This window comes from Harpia harpyja, chromosome 19 (genome assembly GCF_026419915.1).
Source record: "Harpia harpyja isolate bHarHar1 chromosome 19, bHarHar1 primary haplotype, whole genome shotgun sequence".
NCBI classification, from domain to species: domain Eukaryota; kingdom Metazoa; phylum Chordata; class Aves; order Accipitriformes; family Accipitridae; genus Harpia; species Harpia harpyja.
The window spans coordinates 17358383-17375809 of NC_068958.1; the positions used below are offsets into that span (position 1 = coordinate 17358383).

At 56.4% G+C, this 17427-nt stretch overlaps 1 protein-coding gene across 6 annotated transcripts in view; it reads left to right on the forward strand.

Annotated features, from left to right (window-relative positions):
- PPFIA4 (PTPRF interacting protein alpha 4) overlaps positions 1-17427 on the forward strand; it is a 60010-nt gene that overhangs the window by 32308 nt on the left and 10275 nt on the right. For 3 of the 6 annotated variants that reach the window (XM_052815308.1, XM_052815309.1, XM_052815313.1), the window contains 18 exons: positions 3274-3375; positions 3502-3666; positions 4282-4356; positions 5514-5609; positions 6053-6274; positions 6715-6861; positions 6985-7123; positions 7746-7825; positions 8758-8889; positions 10387-10449; positions 11780-11871; positions 14079-14220; positions 14471-14676; positions 15133-15373; positions 15596-15631; positions 16218-16351; positions 16519-16682; positions 17322-17415. In XM_052815308.1, the coding sequence (XP_052671268.1) occupies positions 3274-3375; positions 3502-3666; positions 4282-4356; positions 5514-5609; positions 6053-6274; positions 6715-6861; positions 6985-7123; positions 7746-7825; positions 8758-8889; positions 10387-10449; positions 11780-11871; positions 14079-14220; positions 14471-14676; positions 15133-15373; positions 15596-15631; positions 16218-16351; positions 16519-16682; positions 17322-17415 (2330 nt within the window). The remainder of the gene's footprint in view (positions 1-3273; positions 3376-3501; positions 3667-4281; positions 4357-5513; positions 5610-6052; positions 6275-6714; positions 6862-6984; positions 7124-7745; positions 7826-8757; positions 8890-10386; positions 10450-11779; positions 11872-14078; positions 14221-14470; positions 14677-15132; positions 15374-15595; positions 15632-16217; positions 16352-16518; positions 16683-17321; positions 17416-17427) is intronic. The other 3 variants (XM_052815311.1, XM_052815312.1, XM_052815310.1) reach the window with 2 other exon arrangements.

A 17427-nucleotide genomic window follows, 5' to 3' on the forward strand; every position in this document is an offset into this window, starting at 1 on the left:
CCTCTGCATCTCCTGGAAGACTCCTGGCTATGGCCAGGGCAGAGGAAAAATCATCTGGATCCTCTTTTTTGCCACTTCACTGGGACTTAGGGCAATGGCATACCTGTGGATGGGGGTGAAAGCTGCACTCCACGGTGTGACACTGCAGCCAGGGGCTGGGGACAGCTTGTCTTCATGGTCCCCAAACTCGTCTGGTGCCTGTCAGTGGCCCAGAAGCAAGGTGGCAGTGTTAGGGCAGACGTCTGGCACAGCTGGGGCTGATGGAGGTAGCTACGGGTGGGTGCTGGAGTAATTTATTCCTATTTTTTTATTCCCAAGTCATCAAAATCAGCCTTGCAAGTGCCCCCAGCTCTGTGCACTCGGCTAACCCTTAATGCTGTCCTGTCTCCCTGCAGGGGTGTTGCTATTTTGGGCAGTAAATGCTTCTTTTTGCAGCCTTTCCCCAAGGAAGGACAGTTGTCATGGTCTCTTTTATTTGCCATGGGATGCTCCAGGCCTGGTAGCCTTGCAGGGGCACACAGCACAGGATCTGGCCAGCCATTCCTGGTGGGGTGGAGGGCTTGGAGAGGAGTACCTTGATGGGATAGGGTTGGGCAGGAGCTTTGTGCTGTGCCCGGGAGTGGAGCTGCCACCACCACGCTTTGACCTGCTGACCCATGGATTGCATTGGGCTGGCCGGGGTGGGGGCTGCCTGTCTCTCTCCAGCAGATTTTCCCTCTCTTTTAATCTCCTTGCCTTTTTGGATGAAAGCCTGATTGCAGGCGCAATCTGTACAGCTTGGCCAGCCCGGGCGGGCTGTGCAGGCAATGTGGGGTGAGGAGGGCTGAGCACTGGTGATCACTGTCCCCAGTGTGGCATCCTTCTTCCCTTGCTGCCTCTGATGCCTTGTCCCGTCTGTCCCACACTACACATAGCCCTGTTCACCCCAGTGGAGAGAGCATCCACGTCTGCAGCCCCAGTTTCCCCTGTCAGCCATGGGGCAGAGCAAGAGGTTTCCACCCTTTGCAGATCTGAGGCTTTGGATCCACAGGGTCCCTGCCCTGGTGCTGGAAGATTGTCCACAGCCAATATGTCACTTGCCATTATAGCCTGGGCTGCTGAAAGACATTCCTGGGGCCATCATGGCTGCGAGGTTGTTTTTGCTGAGCTCCTTAAGCCTTGCTGCCTGTCCCTTGGCGTATTGAGAGACTGGGGGAGTGACGTGTTCCTAAATCTGAAGCAGCCAGTGGTGCATGGGTACCTAATCTGGCACCTCTCACTGCCTCTCTTGCACACTTTCTGCTCACCGGCATTCCCAGCCCCAATATAGTCCACGGGGATGCTCGCAAGCTGCTTGCTGTTGCACACAGCGCTTGCATAACCCAGTGGTGCGCACGCACATGCATGTGCCGCTGGGCTGTGCCAAGCCGTAATCCCACCGGCTGGGAGAGCGCAGCTCTGGGAAAGGCTTGGCCGGCACAGCGGTCTCCTGGGGGAACTGGCTCTGCAGTGGGGTTCACTGAGCTTTGGGGGCTGTGGGATAGTCCGAGAGCAAGCGTGGGATGGTGCCTGGGCACAGCAGAGGTTGGTGACAGAGGTTTGGGGTGCTGTGACTGATTTGGGGGACAACTGATGGGGAGAGGGATGACCCCAGGGCTGGAGCGGTCCCTGGGGAAGTGATGGGGCAGGACTGGGTCTGGAAAGGAGCCAGGGCACTCAGGCCCTGAGGCGATGCTGGAGCAAGGATGTCAGGTGGCAGCAGCCCTGAGGCATGGTGATGGGCAGAAAAGCAGCTATTTATAGGGTTGATGACTGACTTCAGCCACTGCAGTTGCTCTTTCCCTTCCTCCACATTGCAGCATGCTCGGGTCCTGTCCCGCTGTGGCGTCTCGGCATCACCAGTGACACCACTGTCCCCACCAACCCCAGACTAAAAACCACACCAGTGCGAGCAGTTTGAGCTGGGAAGGGAGAGGGAAAATCTAGCTGGGACAAACAGAGATTAAAAAGCTCTTGATTTCTTGGAGGGACGTCAGCTGTCGCAAGAGGTTTCACTTTGAGCTGAGCAGAGCATTTAATTCAACCTAAGCCTCAACGTTTTGCTTCAGTTTGAAGGGGTTTTATTTGTTTAACTTGGGAATTAAAGTGAAAGAGAATTTCATGCTGTAAAACAGCTCTCAGCCCCCAGTTGAAATTTGGTTTGTTAATGCTCAACCAAATCCTTCTCAGCTTCTTCTGAAACCCTTTTCCTTTTTAAGTTCCTCTCAACAACGCTGTGAAACTGGTGTAAATTCATGAAGCATTTCCACATTTGCATTTTTCACCCCCAAAAATCCCAGCTACAAAATGTCACTTAGTCCTGGCACCACTTGGTGACTGAAAGAGCAACTGGGAGCAATGGGAGACTGTTCCTGGGCTAACCCAGGTGCTTGGTTTTCATTTTTTAAGGGAAAATGGACTCTCCTACATCCTAGGAACTTAAAGCGAGTTTCTTTTCCCCTCTGACACAGTCACAAGTGCGATTGCTTTGTTCCTGAGGAGCCCATCGTATCCCAAAGGATGTGCTGGCTTTGCAGCTCTGCTTTGGCATTACTCTGTGCATGGCTCTTCCTCGCTGGCTGTCACCTCCCTGGAGGGACCGGTGACTGGAACAAGGACTGGTGGCACCTGCCACATCTCCTGCTCTTCCCCATCTCTCTCAGCTGGGATTTGGGGCTTGGGGTGTCCCATAAGAAGCTCGATGGGGCCCCACATGCTGGACTGGGGCAGATCTTGCTCTTTCCTTTGGAATGAGATTTTGGATGATGCCAGGTCCTGAGGCTGTGGCAGAGGCTGGCTGAGGGCCAGGGGACTCATCCTGGCCAGCTGTGGCTTTGCAGTGAGTTTTAGCCTGATGGGATGCTCCAAGGTGGGTGCTCTGCTGCGTTGCATCAAGGGGACAGTGGGGATGGGAGCATGCTGGTGGCCTTGACTGGTATGCTTTAAATGCCATCGAGCACCTCTGGAGCTGTAGAGGGGTTTCTTGTGTCATTGGACATCAAACCAAATGGATAAATATTGGGATGCTGCATTCTTCTTTGTCCAAAGCACTTAGGGAAGCCAGGAATAGATCACCTCCCAGCCTGGCTGTGCTTCTCCACCGATTTCTCAGTGTTCCCCTTGGTGTCGCCATCTCTCACTGGTTGGATTCAGATGGGAAATGCGCTGTGCTGGAAGTCCCGGCAGTGGGGCTGGAATGCTGGCTCCGTCTCCATCCCGCTCTCCCTGCTCACGGCTGTGTCCTGATTTCTGCAGGAGTTTGCAACGCTGACACGGGAGCTCAGTGCATGCCGGGAGCAGCTCCTGGAGAGGGAGGAGGAGATCTCAGAGCTGAAAGCTGAGCGCAATAACACCCGGGTAAGCATATAAAACCTGCCGCCTGGATTTTAGTCCTCAGAAATGTGGGACACTGCAGGCTGCTGGGCCGATATCGGCACTGACAGCCCCCAGGGTGGTGAGAGCCTCACACTTGCCCTCTTGCAGCTCTTGCTGGAGCACCTGGAGTGCCTGGTGTCAAGGCATGAGCGGTCCCTGAGGATGACCGTGGTCAAGCGTCAGGCCCAGTCGCCGTCCGGGGTTTCCAGTGAGGTCGAGGTGCTCAAGGCGCTCAAGTCACTCTTTGAGCATCACAAGGCACTAGATGAAAAGGTGAGACAGGCTGCTGGGACCTCTCCCGGCTCGCTCCATGAGCATCCCCTGCTCAGAGCTGACCTTCTCCGAACCCTCCTCCTCCCTCCCACTGGATGCTATTTTTTTTTGTTAAGCTGGGTGGTGACATGGGGTCCCTCAGGAGGAAGGTCTTGGAAATCCTGCAAGCTGCAGCACCCTTATTTTAGGAGCTGGTGGGGCTGCCGAGTGGATGCTGTGGGTTTGAGGCTGTTGGGGACGGGGAACTTGCTTCCCTGGGTCACTCACATGGCGGTGGCGAGCACTGGCATTTGGCACCCTGGTTCAGTCTTTGCGTTACGACTCTTGTTGTTCCTCCTCCATTTGCCTCAAGCATCTCCTTCCTCTGCTAAAAGATGTCTTCAAGCTGTCCTGGCCATGGGTCTCCAAGAGAAAACTTGGCCCAGGCTGTTCCTCTCCAACATGCTTTTGGTCTCCCAGGCGATGGGCTGGAGCATCCCTGAGCCTGTGCCCTGCATGTGAATCCACCTAAGCCTGGCTGTCAGCCAGACAAAAGGGGCTGGGAGCTTGCCTAGATCCTGGGCACCTTCACCATGGATGAATAATGGCCCTTCCCATTGTCTTACATGACTGCAGGTCAGGGAACGCTTGCGAGCAGCCTTAGAGCGAGTGGCAACCTTGGAGGAGCAGCTCGTGGATGCCCATCGGCAGGTAAGAGGTATTCGGGCAGCCTACCCTGGGCCTTTGCTGGGGTGCCCGGTGGGCTCGGACTGCTCCATGTTACATTTGTGAATTCATGTTGAATTTGCTGAAATACCACCCTCAAATTATCATGCAGACCAGAGAAATGGCATTTGGGCATTTTAAATGTAAGGCTTTTGTTCTAAATAGCTATTTAGATGAAGCATTGTCTGTATTTAAGGAAACTGTGTAAATATTCTGAAAACTTTTGTCTCGCAGGCAAGGTTTCCTCTGTCATTTTGCTGTTTGGTGTTCATTTCACTGACAGAAGCAACCTGAACTTGAATCATTTCAGGGGGGTTGAGTGACTTGGGATTTTCCCTGCCTCGTCAGAGACCCAAACCTCACTGCTCCAAGCACCTCATCTTGCATCCCCCATCTCCTTCCTTGCTGGGGCCCTGGCATAGGGACTTTGCTGTCCCCAGCATCTAGCCCTTTTCATCTTGGAGAGATATTAACCCTGTTTTCCTTCCTGAAGTTTGTGCCCAGCCACTACTGCCAAAAGTAAAAAGCCATCCTTATAGCCTCTGCCTGGCCAAATTTTGCTCCTCTTTCCAGTTCCCAGGATGTGTCTTGCGGTCATTCCCCAGGCTCAGCGGGGAGGCAGTGCCTGGCCTTCGGTCACCTTGCAGGAGGGACTTTTCCCCATCCTCCCCCAGCAGAACAGGGTGCCATGTCAGTGGATATCCCCTGCTCCTGCTGGCTATGTCTGCACCAGGTTTGGAGTCTGTCTGGCTGCAAACTAGTGAAATGAGTTGGGAGGCAGTCCTGGGTTGGGAGGCAGTCCTGGGATGCAGGGCTCAGGTCCCCGAGAGCTCACCAGGAAAACCATACTGCTGGGGCTCAGGCTCTTTGCGTGCTGTAGCAAGCACTGCTCTGTCCATGCAGGAAGAATAGGCTTCATCCTCCATCAGTGCTGAGCCTTGACAGTATCTCTGCATGCCCTCTCTTCTTCACCCTATCCCTCCAGTTCCTCCCCAGCCATAGGCACTAGCTGAATATGACAGTGGAGGAAGCCAGCAGGAAGCCGGTTGCAGACCTGGGTGCACCAGGGCTGGCGTCACCCATGGCCAGACCAGCTGGTCTCATCTGCTTTCTCTCATTAATTAAGCCCTGTTGTCATGCAGGTGACGGCTCTGCAGCAAGGCACCACACGGGAGACCCCAGCAGGTGAGCGGGATGAGAGGGAGCCCAAGGAGTCAGCACAGAAGCTTCCCTGGAAGGTGAGAGCCCCAGAAATCCCTACTCTGACCATGCTTACTGAGGCCATTGTTTCTCCAACCCCTTTGTTGCTGGCTCCAGGGTGCTGAAAACTTTTTTCCCTCTCCCCTGGGGTCCAGCTCCCTGGGAAATGCCCTTCCTGGTGGATACAGTCTATTTCTGAGTGGAGGGGAATTTGTGCTCCTGCTCGGATGCTTCTAGGGGCTCTGCTTCCCAGAGATGCTCTGGGAAGCCCTCAGGTATCCCTATTCCATCGTACCTGTGAGAAGCCACATCCCTGGCTAGCGGAGACTGTTGACAGGGGGTCCCAGAGCCCCATGTCTCCACTCCTCACCACCTCACTGGGTCCCTGCAGGGCCATGTTCTCCCATTGCATAGCTGCAGGCAATGCCAGCCCATGTTTTGGGGCAGCCTGGCATCCGCCTCCCTCTCTGCTGCCTTGCAGCGGCTCTCCAACGGCTCCGTCCACCCAGATGATGAGGCAGGGCAGGTGGTGGAGCTGCAGGAGCTCCTGGAGAAGCAGAATTTTGAAGTGGTCCAGGCCAAGGAGCGCATCTCTGCTTTGGCTGCCAGTGTCGCCGAGCTGGAGGAGGATCTGGGCACCGCCAGGAAGGATCTGATCAAATCGGAGGAGATGAGCAGCAAGTACCAGAGGGACCTCAGAGAGGTTAGACACTGCCCTCTCGCACTGCCAAGCCAGTTGCAGTTGCAGAGACATTCACAGCAGCTTCCACATGCTCTGGGCTGGGAAGGGATTGTAACTCCTGTTGTATGCAGGGTGAAGGCCTGTGTTCCCTGAAAGAGGCCACTGCCTTTGGGAGATTGTCCCCAAGTCCATCTGCAGGACTTCCCTGAGGTTATAAGCAGACACCGAGATACCCAGGTGTGCTGCAGACCTGGGGCAGTGAGCTGTGTCCATGCTAGAAGGCTTTTCTGTGATTGCTTGACTCTCCCTTTATCACTCTCCCACTCTGCTGTCCCTCATCCCTGTGTGAAGCAGGGTTTTCATTGCATGCTTGGACTTGGGGGTCGCAGGAGCTGGGTGGCCCAGTTATTCCCAAGTTGGTGGTCACAGATCAGGATGTGACAGCCCCATCACTTCCCCAGGCACTGGCTCAGAAAGAGGACATGGAGGAGAGGATCACCACGCTGGAGAAACGCTACCTGGCAGCCCAACGAGAAGCCACGTCCATCCATGACCTCAATGACAAGCTGGAAAGCGAGTTGGCCAACAAGGAGTCCCTGCACCGCCAGGTACTGAACCTGGACCCAAAGACTCCCCACCACCCCAGGGACTTGGGAGGGAGAAGTGGGTGCTGGGGATGGGAAAAGCAGGCAAGCCTTGGTGCCAGGCACCCATCCTGCCCTGTCTTGCAGTGTGAGGAGAAAGCCAGGCACCTGCAGGAGCTGCTGGAGCTGGCAGAGCAGAAGCTGCAGCAGACAATGCGGAAGGCAGAGACGCTGCCCGAGGTGGAAGCGGAGCTGGCCCAGCGCATTGCTGCACTCACCAAGGCAAGTGTGTGGGGTGATTGGGCACCAAGGGAGTGCAGGAACCAGAGGAAGAGGCAGGACTGGCAACCCCCCTGCAGTGATGGAGTCCCTGGCAGGCCCAAGGCACCCTGCTCTCATTCCTAGCCTCTGAGCTTTGCTGTCCTCTGCCTTTCCCATGGCTGCAGGGACAATGCACCGCTTTTAAAGCTCTCGATGTGTCCTGCATGCGTGGCGTTTGTTCCTTTCCCTCGGCTCCTTTCTCCAAGGCAGAGGTGGCCCTGTCGGTGTGGACAGCCTTCAGCTTGTGCTGGGACCACTCTGGGATGAGGAGGAAGAGGAAAGACCCAGGCTGGATCTGGGAGGGTGCAGGCCTTCAGGGAGGTGTGGATATGGCCAGCCCTGCCCTTCCTGGGTGCTGGAATGGGTGCCTAGTTGTTCACAGAGCACTTCCATCTCCCATCACCTTGCTAGCAGGGCTGGTTTGGGCTCACAGCACACAGTGAACCATGGCAGGGATGCAGGCAGTGGGAGAGACCGCCACATCCCAGGGAAGGATGCAGATGGAAGGATGGAGGGAGGGATGCAGGAGGGCCTGCATGGTCTTGGGGAGCGTCATCCGAGAGGGCTGCTTTGCTTTTCCCAGGCAGAAGAGAGGCACGGGAGCATCGAGGAGCACCTCCGGCAGCTGGAGAGTCAGCTAGAGGAGAAGAACCAGGAGCTAGCCAGGGTAAGCGCTGCTCAGCCTGGACGGGGGAGTCCTTGCGGGTCCTGATCTGGCCTTGGCTCCCCCGTGCCTTGCTGGCTAGGTACCTGTGCACACCATAAAGGGCTGGCTTGCTGGCATCTCTGAAGCAGGATGGGGAGAGGAGCCTGGTTAATCCTTTCCCATCCAGGATCTCTTAAACTAGAGCCACACAGGAGCTCATGACTCTCTGCTGTGATTTCCCCCTCTCCCAGGCATCCAAGTCTTGCTGTTAGCATGCCACATCCACTCCTCTCCCAGCATCACTCCCTGGTGCAAGCTGGGACCCCAAATGCAGGTTGGAGGGGAAGGCTCCAGCAGCTCTTCCCCCAAGCCTGGATCAGCAGCAGGGCAAGACCAATGGGCACTGGGAGCAAAGGGTGCTGCCCCTCAAAAAGACAGGGAGGCCAAGCTGATGTGTCATGGGCTGCACAATCCCTGCTGTGCTCCTTAAGCCAGTGGTGGGACTGTCCATGCAGAAGGTTGTGATACCCATTTCTTGGATTGCCCAGGTGGCATTACAGCATGTGCCCCTGGGGAAGTCCGTGGCTGTTTTGGCCTAGGGCAGAGATTTGGAGAGACCTTTGCAAATCCAGAGCATCAGCACCCATTGGGGTCTGGAATGTGCCCCCAGTGTGGCTGTCCCTGGCAGATGCACAGGTCAAACTTTCTTGAGGGTCAGGCAGGCAGGATCTCTGGATCCTGTCCTCTCTCCAGTTCATTCCTGGCTGGGAAATGGCAGAGACCAGCAGAGCCCCAGCAGACGGTCCAATCTGTGCTGGAAGGGGTGGATTTGTCCCGTGGATAAGCTCTGACACACCGGCAGGCACGGGATGGCAGGAGGGCACCGAGTCGCTTGTGGCAGGAGGAGCAGATCCACTGGATCTGACGTGGCCGGTTGCTGTTTGCCATTGCAGGCCCGCCAGCGGGAGAAGATGAACGAGGAGCACAACAAGCGGCTCTCGGACACTGTGGACCGTCTGCTGAGCGAGTCCAATGAGAGGCTGCAGCTGCACCTCAAGGAGAGGATGGCAGCCTTGGAGGAGAAGGTAGTGGCTGTGGGGCAAGGGGTCATCTGGGGGGCTGGTGAGGGGTTGAGTGGTCTGCAGCCCCTCCGGCACAGAGCCTTGGCCAGCCACAGCACAGGGGTTTGGAAGTACCTGTGCAGGGATGGAGAAATGATCACATGCAGGATGCCAGCTGGGCGCTGGGACTGGTGGGAGAGCAGGGAAGTGTGCTCTGCATCGCACGCTCGCCTCCAGCTGGCCCTCGCCCAGTAAGACCCACTTCCCACTGCCTTTCACCTCCGACAGCAGCAGGATCCATCCTGCTCTGTTCCCTTGCTTCCCTGTGTCTCTTCTGGCGCAGCCTTGACTGCAGCCTGCACCTGGCTGTCGGAGCAAAACCTACTGCATTTTTCAGGAGAAAATGCAGCATTCATTCTCTCTGACCTGCCCATCCCCTCCACATGCTGCCTTGAAACCTTCCTGTCCCTCGAGCCTGGACCGATCTGCCTTCTCCAAGCCAGGGCAGGGTCCATGAAGAGCCTCCCAGCTCCCACCCCACTCCTCCTGGGGAGCTGAGCTTTCCTTTGAGGAGCCAGCTGGAGTTGCTGCTGCCCCAGCGTGAATGCAATTAGCTGGGAGAGCAGGTGGCTCAGAGCAAGGATTAACCTCGCAACGCCAATGGGAGGTCAGCCCTTGGTAATTCACCTCTATTTGGGTTCCTGTGGGGACTGGACTCCCCATAGCAAGTCAGAGCACAGAGGGGTTGCATCCCCCAGCTGATCCCTCCAGGACTGGGTCTGTCTCCCTGCTGCTTTGCACCTCCTGTCCCCAACCAGCTCTGGCTGTGCCAGCGTGTCCACTCATTCAGCAGGTAGGTCTGAGCGGCTCTGGATAAAGAGCAGGACCCAACATATGGGGCTGAGTCCAAATTCCCACCGCAGCAAGCAACAGGGACCAGAGCAGTGGCACCTTGCAAAGGAGCATTGTCTGCTTCCCAGCCTGCTGCCGTCACTGGCTTACCCAGAGAATTTCTCCAGGTCTTCCGCAGGCAAAAATGATCCTGTTTGGCTGCCAGCACCTCCCAAAAAAGAGCGCTAGGTCAGGCAGTTGCAAATGCATCTTTCTTTCCCCCTGCCTATTCCCTAGCTTAGATGTAGGGGACATTTTTGCCCTTGATCCAGGTGCTCAAGGAGTTGATCTCCTCTCAGACACATTTCCTAATCTTTAAGCCCTGCCCATCAAATCTCTAATCGCCACTTGCCCTCCATAGCTGTGCCCTGGTGCCGGTGTGGGGCAAGAGTTGGGCTATGGCAGCCCTGCTTAAGGAGGAGCAGGTTTGCAGAGAAGACCAGCTCATGGGCAGCTAGGTGAGGAATAGATCAGGGAGCCATTGCCATCCCTCCTGCCAGGTGTCTGTCACACCATCCACACAGTGATTCCACACTGGCCATCCCCGGGAGGCCACATGGCCGTTTTCTAAATGGTCTCTCTTTTTCTTTCCTGTTTTTGTTCCCCTTTCTTTTGTTTCATTTTTCAAAGAACACATTGTTACAAGAGCTGGAAAATACCCAAAAGCAGATAGAGGAACACCAGCACGACAAGGTAAATGCCGCTGCAGGGAGCCTGCCCTAGTGACTGCGCTTCCTCGCTCCTAATCCCCGGCTAGTGGCAGTGGCGCCTCCTAAAATACCCTAGTTTCGGAGGAGCTGGGATCCCAAAGCGCCCAGCAGCAGGAGGCCACAAACTAACCCACGCAGTGGCTGGATGGAAGCTACCACCCACCTCCCTGGAGACCCCCGGTTCAGTTCCCTAACAGGCACGTTCAGTCCCATCTCCATATTTCTATCACGCTCATCCATCCCTGATCCCCTGCCGAGGACAGCAGCGAGGCCAGGGTGGCTTCGCCCACACGTCTAGAGGAGGGTTTACCCCAGTGCTCTTCGGTGCAGCCTGGCTGCGAGGGACAGTGCTGCACAGGCAGCCACGTCCCTTTTGCCCCCAAGGCTTTCTCGACCCCCTCACTCAAACTGGGGGGAAGATTGCTCCATACCCAGCTTGCGGAAGGCCCCGTAGGTCTTCACATCTCCCCTGCTCTTAGATAAAGCATCTAAGTAGGGTCTGCAACACAAGTCCATGTTGGTCTGTGCTGGGAAGCATGAGGATTGCAGCTTTTGAAGCTTTTTGGGGATGTACCCCATGTCTCATGCATGGTTGGGGGCACTGGGGGCGTTGCTTTCCCCCCTTGCCCAGGGCTCTCCCAGGTGCTCCCTGCACGCGGTGAGGATGTGTGGGCACTGCTTGTGCTCTGCGGCCATGGCTGTTCAGCTCGGCAGAGCTCAGAGACTTGCATGACGCTGCCTGCATGTTACCCACCCTGGTTCAGCCTGTTTGCCCGCAGGACTGGATCCTGCTGTGCCTGAAGGCTCCCATCTCCCCTGCCTCCCTGCCCGCCCGCAGCGTCCCCCTCGCATCTCCCACAGGACAGCACGGCCACTTAGTGCAGGCGCAGGTTCCCGATGAGGATGGGACTGGCAGCAGGAAGGACAGGGCCAGCATCAAATTTGGCTAGCAGGTCCCTCGCTGCTAGCCCTTTGCCAAGGCAAATGTGCGTGTGTGGTCTGGAGCAAAACCTCATCCTAGTGGGATCGATTTTCCTTTGTCTCTCAAAGCAGCATCACTTTGAGCACGTGTGTGTGTGTCTGTCTGGCCTGCGATCACTCCCTCCCTCCGCAGCATCGCCCCAGCATCGTCATTCACTGTCGCCTGCATGAGCTGTTTCTTTACTGATGTATCAAAGGTGCTTTGAACCTGGGACAGGGATTTTTAAAGGGAATATTAACCTGGAAATAGCTAAGGATGTGGATTGCCCCAAACCTGGCTGCTCTTCAGAGCAAAACCAACCCCTGCCTGTTTCTTGTCTCGCCCCGAACAGCGACGGTTGTCCGATGAGATCGACAAACTGAGGCTGGAGGTCGATCAGCTCAAGACCAGAAGTGGGACGTTTGTGGAGAGCGTGCACGCAAGGTAAGGGCCACCTGCAAAACCCTGCCAGCCCTTACATGCCCCGCTTGCATCCTGCACCCATGGCTTTTGGAGCATTTTGCTTTCAGGGCCCCACAATGCTGTTGGCATCAGGCAATTCTGGTTTCACCAAGCCTCTGTGTGGGACTGCAGGGTGTTTCATCACAGCAGGGTCGGCTCTGGCTGTGCTGTCCCCCACGCAAATCTGTGCTGGCATGAGGCATAGACCATTGAGAATAGCCCAGCCCAACTGAATGGCCCAAAGTTTACTGTTCTAAGGATGAAAAACCACTGGGCATCATTTCTTTTTCTGCATAAAGGGCTTAGGGCTTAATTTTCTATGAAAGCTGGATGTTCCCCAAACACCTTTGTCCCCTGCAGTGCACTGGGGATGGGCCGGTGGAGAAGGAGGAACCTCTTCTGAGGTGTTGCAGGCAAAGGAGAATGACACACACACCCCTCCCCTTTTTTCCCCTCCTCTCTACAATGGTCCTCCCACACCCTTTCATTTAAGTCAGCGGGGAGATGGGGACGTGCCAGCCCAGAGCATCAGGAGGAGAGGTGAGTCCATCAGGTCTCAGCCTCTGGCACAGACTGGGGTACCCAGCACCGCTGCAAGAAACCACGGGGTTGGAAAAGGAGGGTGCCAGCACGACATGCACCCCACTGCATTGCTGCAGCCGCCTGGGAGACCACATCCTCTCCTGAGCACTTTTGATGTGGGTTAGGGACAGCAAGGGATCAATGAGAGTGACCACTAGTGGGGAGAATTCACCTCTCAGGAAGGCTGGAAAAGATGGAAAGGAACCAGTGTAACCAGCTTCAAATCTCTCAGCAGCTGTGGCAGAGAGGAGAAGGCCTGGAGGCCCTATATCTGTTGTGAAGAGAAGAAATGGGGAGAGTGAGGAAGAGCTTGTAAGGATGAAGGATAGCTGAGTGCCAGAGGAGTGTCTGGAGCATGTGTGGGACCTCTTTGTATGGGTCTGTAAGAATAGGATGGACGATTTTTTATTTTTTTTATTTCTTGGAGGAAAAATCAGCAGAAAGCTTGAGTTACAGAGGCCAGAATAATCCCTCAGCTGAAATGTCAGCTTTTGTTTAAGGCGCCTTTATCTGTTTTTAGCGCGGGAGCAGCTTGTCAGTGGCTCCACAGCTTAAATCCCCTTGAAACTTGGGCTGTGCCTTCGTCTGCAAACACCAAGCTGACGCCGAGCCAAGCTGCTCAGTTAGTGGTTTCATCTTGGTTTGGTGGGATGCTGGGTTGGGGAGCCTGGATCCGTATCTGCACTGGAAACTAGACCCACCATGGTGGAAAAACACTGATCTGCCTTGGACAACTGCTTTTGTCATCTTAAATCAAAAAACCCTCATGCCTCCTATGGCCATGCATATAGGGAGTAACGACCCCGTGCTCCGGGAAGGCACTTTGCTCAGCTGCATGGTTGGGTCTTCAGGGTGAGGAGGAGCAACCAGGCAATGTGGAGATATACAATGAGTACCACTAGCGGCAAAAAGTGGCCCCATGTCCAACAGCAGCCGCTGTGTTGCTCTGCCTGGCATGGAGACCTGTGCCCCAGCGTGGGGGAGGAGGATGAAGAAGTCCCAGCTGGTTTCCGCTAGGAGATCCCAAAAGATGCTCGTGTCCCCGCACCTGGAAGATCTGTTTCAAATGGGATTTTATTCATCAGGGGTTTTTTTCATGCAAATGTTGAAGAAAACATAAAATGAAGGAGAAAAGCTCCCTGCCTGGCCCCTCTTCTGTACCATGGGGATGGAGAAGACAGGCACAAGACGTGCTGTACATATTGGCAGATTCAAGCTGTTCTCGAGAGGGAAGGACAGGAGGGGACTGTTCAGCCCACGGCTTCACAGCAGACCTACTGCGCAGGCTGGTTTTGGCCAGAACTGGCTGGATGCCCCAGTGGGTACTGCAGCGAACGGGGAGGTAGCAGCAGGGTAGCGCCCAGGGCTGAGCTTCCTACAGTCTGTGAGCACATCTCCAGAGCCAGCGTCGGGGGAATGGGGCACCTTTTTATGGAGTCTGGTTTTGCATCATTTCATGCAGAGCAGGCAAGCATCACTGGTGTGGGCATTCCAGAGTGGCCTCATCCTCCTCTGTTCTGAGCAAGCCTGGGCTGCAAGGGGATCAGCCTGGGGATGAGGGCATCCTTGCATGGAGCAATGTCCACAACAGGGCTCTTTCTCCCCAGGTCCCATATGGGCAGTGCCACAGACCTGCGCTTCCCACTGAGTGCCGTGGTCCATGCCCCAGCCGAGCCCTTTGGGACAGCCCCGGGCCTGCCTCGGGCACAGAAGGGCCGATTTGCTGCTCGACGAGAGGAGACAGCCAAGGTAATCCATCTTCATGCCAGCATGGAGTCAGAGTTGGGGTTGGGGTCTCCTGCCTTGCATGCTGGTCTCATGTGTCCTTGATTTGGGGACATGGGGCAATTTTCTTCACCTAGTGTGTGGACGGGGGTAACATGGTAGGAAGAGTTTCCCATTGGGGTTGCACTGAGGTGTGACTGTTGTGCGGAGGTCTCCAGTTTGGCTTTGGAGACATGGGAGTGATGTGTAGGACCAGTGGACCTTGTTCCCGCAGGACTGGGAGCAGGCCCAGGCAGGCAGCGTCCTGGCCACGGGGCCTCATGCCTTCGACAGCGACCCTGAGATCTCTGATGTGGACGAGGATGACCGCGAGACGCTATTCAGCTCCATGGACGTGCTTTCCCCTGGTGGGCACTCGGATGCCCAGACATTGGCCATGATGCTCCAGGAGCAGCTGGATGCCATCAATGAGGAGATCAGGTAGCGACCATGGCCAAAACCCACCACTGCCTTGCTCTGAAATGGCTCTGGGGGGGGCAACAAACTGCCAGGTGGTGGGAGGAGGCTCTGATGCCCTAAAATTGAGGTCTTGGTCCAGCTTCAGCCAGGGAAATGGCTCCAGGACATCCAGCCACAGGGCTTGGTCCTTCCTGCACATGGTTCCTTGTCCTTCAGCTGCACCAGTGCTGGCTCACAGAAAGGATCATTATTTTTAAAAAAAGTCACCCATGAATATTAAAAGAAATCGTGGTGTGTCTCAGCTCTGGTTTATGGGGATCCTGAGGGAACTTACTGCCATTCCTGGAGATCGGGGGCTTGAGTCACAGCACCCAAGGTGCATTTCCCCAGGGTAGGGAGATCCTATGGCTGGGAGGTGTGAGATGACTCCCCAGAAAGGTGGGGAGCCAGGAGCCCTGAGCCCCACTGCTCCCCCAGGATGATCCAAGAGGAGAAGGAGTCCACCGAGCTCCGCGCGGAGGAGCTGGAGACTCGCGTCACGAGCGGCAGCATGGAGGGCCTCAACCTCACCCAGCTCTGCAAAAGGGCTTCCATCCCCACCTCGCTGACGGCCCTGTCCCTGGCCAGCTCGTCCCCACCGCTCAGCGGCCGCTCCACCCCCAAGCTCTCCTCCCGCAGTGCCGCTCAGGACCTCGACCGCATGGGGATCATGACATTGGTGAGGAGGCACATGGGGTGGATGGGGGGGCTGGACAGGGTGTGGGGTGAGAACGATGCCCCGGCATCTACACGGGTGTGCGGCAGGGTGGTATGGATCGGGGGTGCCCATGTTTGCTGTCTCCCAGCCTGGCACACCTGGCCCCGGGACTGCTCTGCGGGGGGGTTTCTCCATTAACTGCCCCCCTTTCTGTGTCTCTCTCGCTTTCCCCCTTGCAATCAGCCCAGCGACTTGAGGAAGCACCGGAGGAAACTGCTAGTGAGTGGCTCCCATCCCGTTGGTTTTTGTCCAAGCCCCTTTTCCAGCCTGCTCCTGGCTTTGTCCACACCAGGTCAGGGTGCAGCAGGCGCGGGATGGAGCTGGGGACCCCAGGGATTCAGCAGGAGGATCATGGGGATCCTGTAAGGTGCTTGAAGATGTGCTGGCTGGCAGCCTGGGGGGTCTGGCAGGACATGGGGAGGTTCAGAAAGCCACTGGGTCCTCAAACATTGTGTCCCCTCTGGCGACAGGGTGTCTTTGGGACATTCCCATCTGTGCTCCTCAGAGCCCTCTGCTGAGGGCCAGCAGCTTCTGTCCCCACACCCTAACCTGGACCATGGGGCTGCATCCTCTCTCCTCCCTGTTCCCAGGATCTTGGCCATATGGCCACATCCTCCCCATCTGCTTGGGCATCTCGAGCCATTGCCAGAGCTCTAGTTCAGGCCAATCCTGGAGCGTGGCAAAGCCTCAGGGCCCTGGTGGCTCTTTTGGCCATGTCTCCATGGAGCAAGAGAGAGGCAGGCAGCAGGGCAAGGATGGAGCTGGGCTTTGGCCACCCAGCCTCATGGCTTCTCTGCTTGTTCAGTCACCTGCAGCTCGGGATGAAAGCCGAGAGGATAAAACCACCATCAAATGTGAGACGTCCCCCCCCTCCTCACCCAGGACATTGCGGCTGGAGAAGCTGGGCCACCCTGCGCTAAGTCAGGAAGATGGGAAGAGGTATGTGGAGCACCCTTTGGATCTCACACCAGTGCCTGCTCCGTTGGTTTGAGGATCTACATGGGGCAAGTGTGGGATTGTGGGACGGTCTGGGGTTTGCCACAGCTTGTGCGCTGCTCGGGAATAACCTAAAGGCTTTGCTGTTCCTCTCCCTCCTCCATCCCCAGCTCGCTGGAGGAGCAGGCCAGCAACCCCAGCAGCAACAGCAGCCAGGACTCCCTGCACAAGGGCTCCAAGAGGAAGGGGATCAAATCCTCCATCGGGCGCTTGTTCGGGAAAAAAGAGAAGGGTCGCTTGATTCAGCTGAGCAGAGAAGGGGCCACGGGGCAGGGTCCGTGAGCAGCCCTATTCCCATCCGTGCCGGGCGGGCGTCCTCTTGGGCCAGGCTCTCTGTACGCCTCGTGGCACTGTCTGGCTTTGGGGTGCTGTTGGGGTGACAGGCGGAGGAGCAGGGACACCCCTGCTGTTTTGGGGATGTTGGGGCCCCTGGCTCCGGGCTCCGTGCAGCTTCAGGGCAGTTGGATCCTGATGCTTTCTGCCCTGCGGCCCTTTCTGGCATGAGCGTGGTATCAGTCTTAATGCTCTGTAAGAGCTGCAGTGAGGATAGTGACCCCCCATCACTGTATCTTATCTTTAATGTCCCCGAATCTGCTTCCCTCCCCATGGGACCTTCTTGATTTTGCACAGCCCTTTGGTGGGAGCTGCTTTTCTACTCCTAAATCCTTTACTGCTTTGATGTTGAGCATCTTGAAACAGGAGGCTTGGCAGGCAAGGATCCCCTTGGGCTTCCCAGGGATGCAGTGGAGCTGTGGGGGTGGGATGGAAATGGAGACTCACCTCCTGTGCTACGATTGTGCATCCCCAACACCCTGGCATGGGGACTGTGGCAGTGCCCACGCTGACCCTGGGGGATGTCATGCTGACCCTGGGGACATCACACTGACCAGAGGATGTCTTGCCTGCCCAACAGTGCTGCTGACCGACATGGAGGTGGGCATGCAGGACCCTCTGGGACTTGGCAAGCTGGGTGCTCAGGCCGAGAAGGATCGACGCCTGCGGAAGAAGTGAGTGAACTT